At 40.0% G+C, this 14,604-nt stretch overlaps 1 protein-coding gene across 11 annotated transcripts in view; it reads right to left on the bottom strand.

Annotated features, from left to right (window-relative positions):
• ZNF236 (zinc finger protein 236) overlaps positions 1–14,604 on the bottom strand; it is a 188,547-nt gene that overhangs the window by 111,707 nt on the left and 62,236 nt on the right. For all 11 annotated transcript variants that reach the window (XR_006278954.1, XR_006278953.1, XM_043508226.1 and 8 more), the window contains 2 exons: positions 5,971–6,243; positions 4,897–5,100 (listed from right to left, as the gene is read on the bottom strand). Coding sequence is in view for 9 of the 11 variants with exons in the window: in XM_043508226.1 (XP_043364161.1) it covers positions 4,897–5,100; positions 5,971–6,243 (477 nt within the window). In the remaining 2 variants the exon portion in view is untranslated. The remainder of the gene's footprint in view (positions 1–4,896; positions 5,101–5,970; positions 6,244–14,604) is intronic.

Raw genomic sequence — 14,604 nt, 5'->3', positions numbered from 1 at the left:
ATCTGGACCCAAGAGCAAACAAATAAATAGATACACGAATAAATAAGTAAGTAAATGAATAAAATATTTTCAACAAAAAATAAAACCTACACCTTTTTGAATTTTCCATCAAGAAACAGTTTAACCATACCACCACCACCACTGAGCAAAGACATTTGCAGCTTGGAATTTCTTGTCACCATTCAGAGAAAAGAAAATGATAGTCCTCAGAACACTTAAATGTCACTAGAGTGCATGTGCTACCTGTTGGAGGAGTAGCAGAAGTTCAGATTCCTACACAGCACATTTCAAACTCAGTAAGGTGCAGGAATTACAATGTATCTGTAAAAAAACCCTACTTTTCCATATATTTCACAATTCTTAACATTCAGAAATGTGCACTTTAATCAAATAAATTAATCATTGAAGATATTTTACTTCCACCACAGAACAAAATATGCTTCTATTTCTTTTTTGGTCTAAAAAATTCACTCCAAGCAAAATTCCTGGCTGATCTTATTATTACACACTAGGACTACATTTTTTGATGCAGACTAACATGATTAGTGTCAAGAGATTCTTAAAACAAAAACATGTAGGAGGGTGTGGAACTAAGATGTATACATTCCTTTTACAAAGGGAAAAAAGATTTTACAAATTGAATAGGCAAACTGTCTACTCTAAAATATTAGCAACCTGTAAGAATTCTTAAAACCAATAGAAGCACAATGATCTATCAAGACAAGCAATGATAACAGAGAAAGGATACTGTCAAAATACAAAAAAACCAAATTCATTACTGTGGCTATGGACAGCACAATAGACAAGGAAGAGGAGAAAGTGACGGATCATTAGTGAAGTTAACAGAACTGGAAAGATTCATTTTGCTATATCACATATCAAAACATGACCATCTAAATTTCACAGCATTTTCAGTAGTGCCCTGTTCAGTCACTGATTTCCAGTGGCAGTAATGAATTCTATAATGTTCTCAATGGGAATAACTGACCTAAGAGGAGAAAACTGCGACCCCTGATGAGAAGAAGTCATAACCAGGAAGTGTCTCTTCCCAGAGTACACCCTGTTCTTTCCTGAGTGCTTAATGGTGGACAGTACCGGGGAGCTTGATTATCTAGTGGAGCTAAGTCTCAGCTGCTTATATGAGTTTGCCCTTTTGCATTTCTTTCTCAACACCGGAGAAGGGGATCAGTACTGACTTTCAGAAGCCATGTCCGTAGGGCCACTCCTTCCTGATGCCAAAGTATTCAGTGTGTGCCCTGAGAGAGAATGTTCTGAAGGAGGACACTGGGCAACCTCCCTGAGATCGTGATGCAATCTCAATTCTCTGTCCTTTTTCGTCCAGGGCTTCAAGTCCCTGCAAATCTTCTCTAATGTGTTTTCACAGAGTTTTCTAATGTGACTCCTGCCAAGGCACTTTAGGCAGGTGAACAAGGGTATCTCACTAGCAAAGACTCTTTGCAGCCAGCACACAGCTTAAACCTCAGAGACTGACGCAAATCCCTGTACTGAATATTGGCAGCCTGAGAATAAGATGGAACCGATGCTCCAAGAAAACAAAGACCAAAATAAATAAATAAATAAATAGATAGGTAAATAAATAAATAAATAAACTACCAGCAACAAAAACCACTACCTAATCTAACGTATACCACTAACTATGTACATACAGTAAGGAAGATATTTTTTCTGTAACGAGAGAGAAACTTGCAGTAGCAAGTCAATGTCCTTTGACTACCAAACACTTGCAGTAAAAAGGAACTAGCATCTAGGGCGGGTCCATCAGTTATCCCTTCGTGCAGCAGTATGACGCAGCAGAAGGCACCTGAGCTGACCCCACAGGTACCGCTAAGGAAAAAATCTCCAACTCCGGTGCATACCTGAACTGGAAAGGACATGTGCAATCACTCGAAAAAGAACTATTGATGCTTCCACAACTCTGAGAAATGGAACTTACTTGCTCTCTATGGAATGATAACTATAAGAAATAGTAACCATTTGAATATTATTTTTTGAGAATGATGGCAGTCTGAATACAAGTTTGAAAAGTAACTGACTGCTGAATTTACTTTGTCAGTTCTAAGAAACAGCCAAACAAATCTTATATATTCTAATTGTGTAGCAAGAAAAACCCTGAAGTTCAACATCGGAGAAAAAATGAGAAAGTAAACAATACTAAATTACTTCACAAATAAAATAATTGTAAATATTTTATATTAACTCAGAGTAACTAAAGGAGTTACATTTAAAATAGAAAAAGTTTTGTGAAAACAGCAATAAAGATATCAACATATATGTACTGTGACAAAGTTCCTGCTCTACCTTGGTGGGTCTTGCGCTTAATGGCGGATTTGTTCGCCTTGGAGTTTCACGGCAGCCCTCAGCTTAGCCCTTTTTCTGAATTCACAGTCCAGGTCGACGACTCCTGTGTCTGACCAGGAGTTGGGAGGATTTGGGGGGAACCCGGGCGCGCCCTCTACTCCGGGTTCCAGCCCAGGGACCTGTGGAATGCAGCTGTCTAGAGTGCCTCCTGGAACAACTGTGCGACAGCTACAACTCCCTGGGCTACTTCCCCATGGCCTCCTCCCAACACCTTCTTTAATCCTCACCATAGGACCTTCCTCCTGGTGTCTGATAATGTTTGTACTCCTCAGTCCTCCAACAGTCCGCGTTCTCACTCTCAGCTCCTAGTGCCTCTTGCTCCTAGCTCCTCACATACACACCATAAACTGAAGTGAGCTCCTTTTTAAAACCTTGATTAGCTTGCCTTAATTGATTCTAGCAGCTTCTTGATTGGCTGCAAGTGTTCTAATCAGCCTGTCTTAATTGTCTCCAGAAGGTTCCTGATTGTTCTGGAACCTTCCCTGTTACCTTACCCAGGGAAAAGGGACCTACTTAGCCTGGGGCTAATATATCTGCCTTCTATTACTCTCCTATAGCCATCTGGTCCAACCCTGTCACAGTACATTAAGCTTTCATAGGTCCTTTTTAAAGAATGCTAAAGCTTTTTTTTTATGGTAAGATAAACTCAGAAAAAGTGTTTCTTCACTATTGGTAGAATTAAAATGAACTGAGCAGGCCATGTTCAAGGGAAATGAAAATGTCAAAGAGAAAAATTTTCTGATAAGCCCAGCCCATGTGTCACTACAGCAAAGTAACTGGAAACTGCCAGATCTCCCTTGCTGGATTCACCCAGAATGGTTCCTATATTGCCCCTACCATCATCACCCATAGCCCGGTGAGCGGGGGATGCTGGGTTGGGGAGAGGGCATGGCTGGAGCTCAATATGTTCCAACAATCCCAAGCTAGATGACAGCCACTTGGCACAGGTTACTAACAAGTATTTTAGATCTCCCCATTGCTATTTCAAGGACGTCTGGACTAAGATTTAAAAGGTGTATTGTTAGAACATGTTTGTCACTGATTCTCAGCGAACTATGCTGGTCCTGACACAGTGACAAACTGTGCACGGTCATGTGCATTTTAAATGCAACATTTAAGAGCTTTTTAGACACTTGGGCCCAAATTCTCTTCTGTGGCCAGTCTTCACTGCAACAGATTACCATTTGTTGCTCCTTATTTCTCAGCTCGGTGCTGGTGCTGGCACAGTTTAAGCTTGGTCTTAACTAGCATTTAAAAATGTGCTAGTCAAAAGCATTTGCTAACATACTCTACACTCTGTCCAATGCCTTGTCCACAGTAGAGCTTTGGAACATGTTAGCAAACACATTTTAATAACGCATCTTTGAATCCTAGTCAAGACAAAGCTTAAACCATGCCAGCACCAGCAGAGTTTGGCTGAGAAATAAGGAGCTGCAAATGGTAATCTATTGCAGTGAAACTGGACACGCAAGAGAATTTGGGCCCAAGTCTCTAAAAAGCTCTTAAATGTTACATTTAAAATACACATGACAAAACAGGGCTTTTATTAAGGCTACCTTTATTATATAAGCAACTAAAATAATTTTACAATCCTACGATCTTATTGACAGTTTCTCATTTAAAAAAAGTAATTTGTGGGGTTTATTTTCATTAATAAAATAATGGGCCCCATCTGATTGTTATGGCCATGTTAATATCTTTAACAATTTAGGAATACTCTAGGTCTATAGTTTGATCTTTTTCATTTGAAAAAAACTCATGTGGTTATTGTACTCTGGTTGGAGTTTTGAAAATAATACTATGGTTAGCATATCTAGTTTACGGTGGTCAAATCAGAAAACTGCCCATCACTAATGGAGTCTAAATCAACCATTTTTAGGTGAAAATGTAAGTACATACATATCATCATAATCTTTTGTCCACTGTCACCAACCTCTTATTTATCATACAATTCTTCATCTAAAACTGAATGACAACTAATCTGTTACAACAAAATGGTTTTAAAAAGTGATAAATAATATAACATCCTATGCCAGAATAGAAAGATGCCATGTGAGCTTACTAAAATGTTATAGCTAATGAAACACTACTTCAATCGAGTTCCCACTTACACAAAATCCACTAAAGCTATATAAAATTATAACTATCAAGAATAAATGTGATTAGATTAAGGAGATTTTAGAATATGTTCTCTAAGCATTAGCTCAAAAAAACTAAAGGAAACAAATGAATATGTTCACCTTTCCTACACTGCATATTTTACCTTTTTTTTTTATTAAGCTTTATAGGATTTTATCAATATAAAAAGGCTTCTTTATAAATTCATAAAGTACACTTTCAATTCAACAGCTGACACAGTACAGCTTTCTCTGCAGCTGCTGAACAGTTAATTGCAGGTGCATCTTATTTAGTGAGTTTATAGACTGCCTTTGCTTAATAGTGTACTCTACTTCATTCTAAACCCAAATTTCAGGATTACAATGAGCAAGTTACAGCACATACTAACTCAGTCTTTACCTAAATCAGTGATGAGTATGGGTTCTTGCAAAGGAATATCCGGTACTGCAACGCTGGTCTTTCCTATTCGAACTTTTGCAGGTTTACGCTGATGTCGCATCTTTCGAAGTTCAGTGTGTTTAAAGTGTGAAGCAATGTGAGTCTTCCTGTGGCCAGATGTTCTGAACTTTTTATCACAGTGAGGACAAGCAAAAGGTCTAACACCTGGAAGAAATTAAAATATATTACTGCATGGTTTACATCCATGTCCCCAGGAATAAAAGCTATGGCATCCAAATAGTAAAATCATAACCGTGTGTCAGAGACTGACATGATCAAATGCAGGGAGGATGTGTGTGTTATTTTGACTTGGGGTAGAGAGCAGAAATGGGAGATTGTTTGTGTGCTGTTTAAGTACATGGCTAACCTAAAAGTAAAGGATAGATATTTCCATCCATGCTCCATAAATGAGAGGGAAACGTGGAACAAAAATTCCCAAATTGATGGGAAGAGGGAGTAGTGACTATGTGGCACACTCTTCACTAACAACTACAAGCCAGTAGGAATGCCTGAAGGGCGAACTCCATGCTAGAATACCACAGAAATTGGAATCTCAGAACTATTGCACTCAGCAGCTTTCAACTCAAGTGTACAATCTTCTACCACCTTCAATGATTCAGTAGCTTCATAACTCAAGTAAGGGTTGTTGTCTGGAGGCCTGAAATAGCTAAAGAACTAGCCCTGCAGATATATGTTCCAGGAGAAAATGAAAAACAAGAGTGAAGGAAGGAAACAACATAGGTGGACAGTTGTGGTTTAGCAGAGAAAAAGGTGTGAAAAAAGTCATACGCCAATGAGAACTGGGACATGAACAAGTTAAAATATTTGGTGAATAAATATTTAAAATACAAGAATTCAACAGGACTACCATTTAAATTCTTGACGTTATTTGTCAGAGACAAAATACTTCATTCTATATTCAATATTTATGAAGGTGTCTGATCGCCTTCATATCTACACACCAAACTCTATCCACTATTCTTGGAGGTCTTCTGAACATCATATAAAACCATAGGGATAACTCACAGGCCTTACCTGTATGCAGACGAATGTGAACTTTTAAGCTTCCTGAGGTGGAAAAACATTTCATACAATACTGGCACTTAAAAGCTTTAATGCCAGTGTGTGTTTTTGTGTGTGCTGTGAGAGTGCTCTTCACAGCAAAGGCGCGGAAACACTGGGGACACTTGAATGGCTTCTCATGCGTGTGAATTCGAATGTGGCGCACTAGATCACTGGGTTTTTTAAATTCTTTAGAGCAGTATGGGCAAACATGCCACCTTATTCCATTCTCTTCACGTACAGAACCTGAAATGAGTAACACTAAAATTAGATGTGTGCCTGTATATACCTGTAAGTTAATAAACAATCTGATAAACTGACACTGTCACACAAAAGATGAGAATTAAAAATGAGCACAGAAGATGCTTGCCAAGACTTAGTAAACTAAGTGTAATGCACTTCTCAGATACCTTCCCCTTAGAGTAAATGCTGCTTATAGAAATATGATTAAAATAAAATCAAGATAATCCTATTTAATCATAGTTACGAACATACCTGTAACGAAAGAGGACAAAAAAACAACAACAAAATACAGCTATAGTAACATTTTATTCTACAGTGTGGAGTGTGTGTATGGGAATAGTATATCATGTATTAGCCATTTTTGAGCTGTATATTTGTGTTGACAGGATTTAAACATAGCATACCAGGATGGATAAAAATCAATGATATTTTTAAAAAAAATTTTAAAAATCGGATTTTTTTGATAAAATGCTTTTTGAGGAAAAAACCTATCTAAAGATAGTTTTAATTAAGATACATTACAGCTCAAAGATATCTCTTCATGGAATAGGTATTATTCATTCTAATTCTATAGCATGAGACAATATATTCACGTAATGTTTAAGAAAAGTTTTGTAAATGAGTTCCAATAGTTCATGGATTAGGGACCCAATTTATGGGGTTCCAGGAGCTTCTATATAGATTATTTAGATTAATCTTTCTATCTACCAAACGGTGGATCTCAGTGCTCAATCTAGAAGGTACCATCAGAGATGCTTAGTTTTACAGTTCTCAGGTATGGATTTGTGTTTCTAGAGATAACATGCTTGTCAACAGCAAAAAATGTTTTTAAATAAATAAATAATATAGAGAAGTGAGAAATAACAGACCTCAACCCTATTGTCCCTCTGCAAATTTGTGTATACAGAATCAATCCCTTACCTCTCTCTAAAAGTGCAAAGTTTCAAAAAGTTCAATGAATAGAAGGTTGTTGGGGGAGGAATAGATCTGGACAAGGAGAAGAAGTCTGGAGATAAATGTGAGAAGGGAGGGACAGGCAGTAGAAACAAAAGTGAAACTCTTTGTGCAGCATATTCCAGAAGTCGTGAGGTCTTTCTGAGTCTAGCCTTCATTGATTTGAGATCTACCATACCATTCTCTCACTAGAAAGGAAAACCTACAATGGCAGCAAGCCGTAAAAGAGACCCAGTTTGGGAATATTTTAATGAAGTTCCTCTATCTGTGGGTAAGAGAGGCACGCACACAAAATGCAAACAGTGCAAGAAAGAAATGCAAGGCCTGGTTGCCTGAATGAAACAACAACATCATGAGAAGTGTTTCTTCTCAGGAGGAAGCTGTGCTGAAGATGATGAAAGGAACATGCTGAACATTCAGGATCTTCAAGTTGGTAAACTTTTTTATTTCATGCTTCTTTCTTAAGGACTGCCTGTTTTCCTTCTGGACTATTCTTGAATTCTCATGTTTGAGAAAAAAAATATAGTTGTTACTCTATGGTACTATCACTTTAGATGCAGTTGTGATAAAAAAAATAAATAGGTGAAATAGGAAGATCTTCCTTTTACAATTTCACCTTTAAAGTAGTACTGAGTGTCAGTGAATGCAATGAGGAATACTAAATGAGCAGTATGGTGGTAATAATTAAATAACTGCACTGACTTATTATGTTTAGGAGAATCCATCCTCAACATACAGGATTCTGAAGACTATCCATCTTCCAGGGGTGGAGATATAGGAGGGTGCTCCAGGCTGGGAGGGTTCAGAGGGCGGGAGGGGAATCAGGGCAGGGAGTTAGGGTGCGGGAGGGAGTCAGGGGTGCAGGCTCCAGATGGTGCTTATCTCAAGCAACTCCCAGAAACCAGCTCCTACTGGGAGGCACAGCCGGGGGGTTTGGCGTGCTGGCCCATCCGCAGGTGCTGCCCCTGCAGCTCCCATTCACCATGGCTCCCGGCCAATGGCAGCTGAGGAGCCCCTTGTCTGACCCTATGCATAGGAGCCAGAGGAGGGACATGCCACTGCTTCTGGGAGCCTTGTAGAGTCACAGCACAGGTGGAGCAGGGCAAGCCCCAGACCCTGCTCCCCGGCAGGCACTCAAGGGCCAGATTAAAACGTATGAAGGGCTGGATGTGGCCCCCCTGGGCCACAGTTTGCTCACCCCAGTCTAGGGGTGAAATTGGTAACCCAAGTCTTGATGGGTGGAGCAATGTCCACAATGATCCTGTTGTATGTGCTTGTGTGACAACAGAAGAAGGGAATGTCTTCCTTACAGAAACAACTGATACATCAGGAAATGCACACACAGCAGAATACTTACAAGAAGTAGCAGTAACAGCTATAACAAACTGTGAAAAAAAATTCAAATGTCTAGTACGCAGCTTGGTCACAGACAATGCTGCAAACGTATCCAAGATGAGCAGAAATTATTTAGAAGAGAGTCCCAAGCTAATGGTTGCAGTGCTCATTTGATGCACCTCCTAGCCAAAGACTTCAGTGTTCCAGAAATAAAGGCTACTGTTGTCGAAATTGCAAAATACTTCCCTAACAACCACTTTGCAGCAGCTGCTCTGAAAAAAGTGGGAGGAATCAAACTAACTTTCCCACAAGACGTGCGATGAAACTCAGCAGTGGATTGTTTTGAGCACTAGATCAAGAACTGGCCTAACCTGATGACAGTTTGTGAACAAAATCGTGAAAAAAAAAGACACTGTCACAGCCAAAGTTCTCAACATTGGGCTCACGAGAAATGTTGAACACATGCTGAGTACCCTGAAGCCTATTTCTGTAGCCTTGAACAAAATGCAGAGAAATAGCTGTTTTATTGCTGATGCAGTTGAAATTTGGAAGGAAATGAGAGAGATCTTAAAAATAGAAATATGCAAAGAAATATGCAAGCATTAAAAAAAACAAATGGAACAAGCACTATCTCCAGATCATTTTCTTGCAAATATTCTCAATACTCGGTACCAGGGTCAAACCTTAATTGCTAAAGAAGAGAGGTTGGTTATGATATGGACAACCAGCAATCATCCCTCCATAATGCCATCTATAATAAACTTCATAGCTAAGGGTGAACCATTCTAGAAATATATGTTTGCTGATGATGTTTTAAAGAAAGTCACACCAGTGAACTGGGGGAAGTCACTTAAGCACTTGGATTCAGAAACTGTTGAAGTGATAATCTCACTTTTAACAGCAGTAGCTTCTTCTGCCGGTGTGGAAAGAATATTTTCTTCTTTTGGACTAATTGATTTCAAATTGAGAAATCGTTTGAGACCTGAAAAAGCAGGAAAGCATGTTTTTCTTTTCCAGATTATGAACAAACTGGAAAATGAAAGTGAAAACAACTGAGTTAGCTGCAGAAGCCAATATTTTAAGTTTCTCATGTTGACCTGGCTGACCCAGTCAATTTAATTTGTTTTTGTTTTTTTAATATTTCATTTAACTATTTTCATTTAACAAAAACAAAACCTGATTTTAAAAAACCTGAATGTTTAACTAAATTCAAAAATTCATATGCTTGTTTTGTTAAAATATTATATGCTTGCTGTTGAAGAAAAAACTCCAGAATACATAACTTGTTGTTTTAGTTAAATGTTTGTCTGGTGAGGTTTTCTTCCTAATACAGCATGACGAGAAAATCCTCCAAATATTAAAGATTAACCTGTTGAATTGGAGATATTTATGAAGTCATTGGGAGGTGAACTATCTGCTTCAATTACCTTTGGTAAATGAAATAACCAAACAATCATTCATTTTCTGATATAGCTGTAAAACTAATCTGAAAAGTTTTCAAAATAAATCACTTAAAAAATGTATCATGTGTACCTTCTAAAAATGAAACCTACATCTACCTCGGAGTTGTAAAGAATATGTATTAAGAGAAAGCACCCCAACAGGCACGGCTTGTGAAGGTTCCACCATTAGACTGCACAAGGTAGGGAACATGCAGAGCCACTTGAAGAAAAATTCTCTCTTACACTAAGAACATTCTGCCTAAAGAAATTCAACTTAATGCACACAATGAAAGAACTTAAGTTAACATACTATACATGTACCACTGAATTTAAAATAATTTAGGCTACAAATTAGAATTTTGTTCTTATTACATTTATAAAAGGAGAACAGAACTAAAAGATTAAATTTAAGCAATGTACTTTTTCACGGAAAAACAGGATTCATTCTTTCAAGTTTAATCTTACATTTCAGAATTTTATGACTAATACCTTTCATATTTTACCCCCTACATTTTCAAAATAGTCTTCATGTTTAGAATCCTGTTTGTAGATTGTGTGTCATTTCCAATGTATTTGTATTAGCTGCAAATACCAGTGTATCAGGTCTTCACAAACTTGCTTGATGCCCATTCAAATGCAGTAGAATTCCCTTCTTTAAAAACAAGTTTCATATGTCTGACACTTGGTATTTTTAAAGTTTTTCCTTTGCTCTAGCTATCTTAAAAAATCAAAATTAAAATAAGTTACTTTTGATATTAATGTTACACTTTGCAGTACCTTGGTATGTAGAAAATGGGCTCTACACACCTAATAAGCTTTTAACTCCCTATAAAACTGAGAAGCATCAGACAACACTGGGATTCTCTACATAAGCAATGTATTTTTCAGTCATGTTAGCTCACTTGAGGTAGCTAAACTCAACTCAAACTCCCCTCTCAGTGTCCATGTAGATACAGTTTAACATCATTTAAGATGGTTGCACAGTAGATTTGATTAGGCAGTTAAGACATAATGCTGACTTGCTCACATCCCATCCTTTCCCAAAGAAAGGGATTGTGATGTCACAAACCTAAAATTATTATTTCACTGAAATAAGAAAAACCAGAAGCTAAACTAGGAGAAAATAAACTTCAAAGAAATTGTTATTAATACAATGTTATAATTGAAAGTTTACACTTACAAAATTATAATTCCCACAGAAACCTTAATTCAGTATTCTTACACATGTAGTATTTTCTATATATTATATATAATGTATTAATTTTTATGTCTCATTACTTTATTGTAATGTACTACATAAGTGATGTAAATCTCATATCTCAAAATGTGTAACTCACTAGGTGGAGTGTGTTATCTCTTTCCCTCTATGCCCAATCAACTGTGGACAGTTAAAGATGTAAGCTAGAGAGCCAGGCTCTTTAGATGAGGCTGTAGAGACGCATGCTTTTAGCTCTGGAGGTCTTCAGTTCAATTTCTGGTTTCAGCCAAGATGGCAGCCATTCCACAAGCACTAATATGTCAGCAGATAATTTAAAGCTTGTGAGAACTGAAACTCCCCTTCCAGAGAGTTTAGTAGATGCACTGGAACTTGGCTTTAGCCAAGCAGAACTTCAACCTGTGCCACTCTGGAGAAGAGGAGGTTACTTATCTGTAACTGGAAGTTCTTCGAGATGCGCAGTTCCTATTTGTATTCCACCAAGAGTTATATGCATGCACCATGCATCCAGAGCTGGAGATTTTAAAAGCAGTAGCATCTGTTGGTCCGTGCATGGGCCCTTGCTCTGCCTCATGGTTTCGTCCAAAGACATAAAAGGACAGGATGGACCAACCATGCCCCCAGTTCCTTCACCACCACAAATCAAACATATCCGCAACAGAGGAGAAGGAGTGCAGGGCTGGAATACAGGTAGGGACCACACATCTCAAAGATCCTCCAGTTACAGATAAGTAATCTCCTCTTCTTTGAGTTATGTCCCTATTGTATTCCACTGAGGGTGATTAACAAGCAGTACCTAGTTAGGAGGAAGACAATGAAATCATGTAACGGAGAACAGCCATGCCGAATGAGGCATCCATTGTAGAGTCTTCCACTAAGGCATATGGGAAGAGAAGGCCTATGTACCGAACTCCACATGGCCACCCTAAATATGTCCATAATCAGTCCATTATGAAGTACAGCTGTAGTCTATGCTTGCTCTCTCGTGGAATGGACTTATACCCCAAGGGGTGATGACAGTAACTAATAGCAGAGCATAATGCACCCTGAAATGCACGTAGAGATCCCTTTGAGTGAAGGTCACTTGACCTTTAATCCTTTCCACTAGAGCAATAAACAGTCTAGGGAACTTTCTGAATGATTCATCCTCTCCAGGTAGAAGGCTAGGGCCCTGTGGACACTGAGGGAGCGAAGGTGCTGTTCCTCCGCTGAAGTGTGAGGCTTCAGAAAGAAAGCAGGTAAGTGTATGGGCTGGTTGAGATGAAAGCAGGATACACCCCAACTTTTTGCCAAAGGTTGTAAGTGCAGGGAAACCTTGTCCTTAGGGAAATTAGTAAAAGGGGGGGGTCTTCCATTATGGCCTCCAGTTCGCCTACCCTTCTTGCAGAAGTAATAGCTACCAGGAAGGCAACCTTCATGGAAAAGAGAGATAGGGAGTAGGAGGCCATACGTTCAAAGGGCAATTTCATCAATACCTAGAGGACAAAACTGATTAGCCTTGCTGGGGGAATGGTTGGTCCCATTGCAGAGCAAAGGGTTGAACAGGCGGCTAAGTCTAGAGGAGATCTGGTAGTCTGACCTGGTAGTCAAGCGATGCGTAAAGACAGAATGGCCCTCCACTAGGGGATGCAAGGCTACATGAATCTTGATGAAGTTGAGATCAAGTCCTGAAGCCTTCAGGGACAGGAGATAGTCCAGAAGAAGAGGATGTCCATGTGCTCAGGGGCAAAACCCCTCTGCTGGGCCCGTAGGGTGAAATGTTTCCACTCAGCCCTATAAGACCCGCCTCGTGGACTCTTTTCTGCTACTCGAGAGGATGTCTTGTACTGCTGATGAACATTCCTGCTCTAGAGGACGATGTCGGTTCAAAAACCAAGCTCTTAGGTGAAGCATCTGCAGATTAAGATGCCTGATCCTGCCACCATGTTGCGTGAGGAGTTCCAAGAAAGCTGGCAGTGGAAGCAGGGGACACGTCAACATGCACAGGAGGAGGGGAAACCAGAAACTGTGAGGGCAGAATGAGGCGATCAGAACGACCATCGCTCTCTCCTCTCTGATCTTGTGTAGGACGTGTGGCAGGAGCAGTAGGGGAGGAAAGTCAAATGATTTGGTCTGACCAGCGGATAACTGGGCCACTGCCTTGAGAAAGGGCGCTGATCTATCTCCCTTCCCCCTCCCCCCCCAGCCCCCGAAACAGTACTGGGTACATTTGCTGTTGGTGTGGGATACAGGAAGTCCCAGGTCGGAGTCCCACAACGGTCAAAAAAGTCAGCAGCCATGGTGTCATGAAGGTCCCATTCATGGTCAGCCATGAATTTCCTGCTGAGAGAGTCCAACATTATATTCCGAGTCCCAGGAAGATACACTGCTGACAACAGGACCTTGTGGGTAATGCACAAATCTCAAAGACAAACAACTTCCGCCCAGAGCTCTGACAACATTATGCTCCCATTTGTTGATGTAGGAAATGGTGGGGGTAATTGTCCGACACAATGAGAACATGACAGGAGTGAATGGATGGGAGAAATGCGCTAAATGCTCTCCGCACTGCCTGAATTTCCAGGATGTTGATATGCATTTGGGATTCCTGAGTGTACGGTTGCCAACTCTCCAGGATTGGCCTGGAGTCTCCAGGAATTAAAGATTAATCCTTAATTAAAAATTAAGGATCTCCAGGAATACAGCCAAACCAAAACTGGCAACTTTACCTGAGTGGCTCAAGTCCCCCGTATCATGTGCTCACCCACGTGAGCACCCCATCCGATGAGTGACACGTCCATGACAATCGTCATGCTTGGTGATGACGAGAAGAAGGGTATCCTGATACAGACCTGACCTGGGTTTGTCCACCATTAGAGGGAGGAGACAATCTTGGAACTGTCAGCAGGAAGTCCACGGTATGGTACACTAGAGAATAGGCCCTCAGAGCCACACAGTTGCAGGCAGTGAAAGCAAAGACAAGAAAAGGCGGTAATGTACGTGCAGGTCACCATGTGACCAAGGGAAAGGCAAATCCTGACCGGAACAGAAGGACTGGAGACCACCTTGGTAACTGGTTCTTGTAGACTCTGGAACCTGTCCTCCAGTAGGTAGGCACATGCAGAGACCACACCGATGTGGGCCCCAATGAATTCTAGGGACTGTGTGGGATAAAAACTTGATTTTTCAACCTTTACACTCACCGCCAGTGAAGATAGGAACGTGAACAGCATGGAGATCAAGACTCGAGCCTCTGCTTTGGATCACACTGCTATCAGTCAGACGTTGAGATAAGGGAATATAATCACCCCTTGACATCGAAGATGAGTCCCTACTACCGAGAAAACTTTGGTGAAGACCATAGACCACTGGTGAGTCCAAACAAAAGAACCCTGTATTGGAAGTATTGAGAACCTGCTGTGAATCTCAAGAAATGTC

This window comes from Dermochelys coriacea, chromosome 2 (assembly GCF_009764565.3).
Source record: "Dermochelys coriacea isolate rDerCor1 chromosome 2, rDerCor1.pri.v4, whole genome shotgun sequence".
Lineage (NCBI taxonomy): Eukaryota > Metazoa > Chordata > Testudines > Dermochelyidae > Dermochelys > Dermochelys coriacea.
The sequence above is the reverse complement of the archived record's forward strand: the minus strand, read 5'-3'. Positions and strand labels throughout refer to the sequence as shown.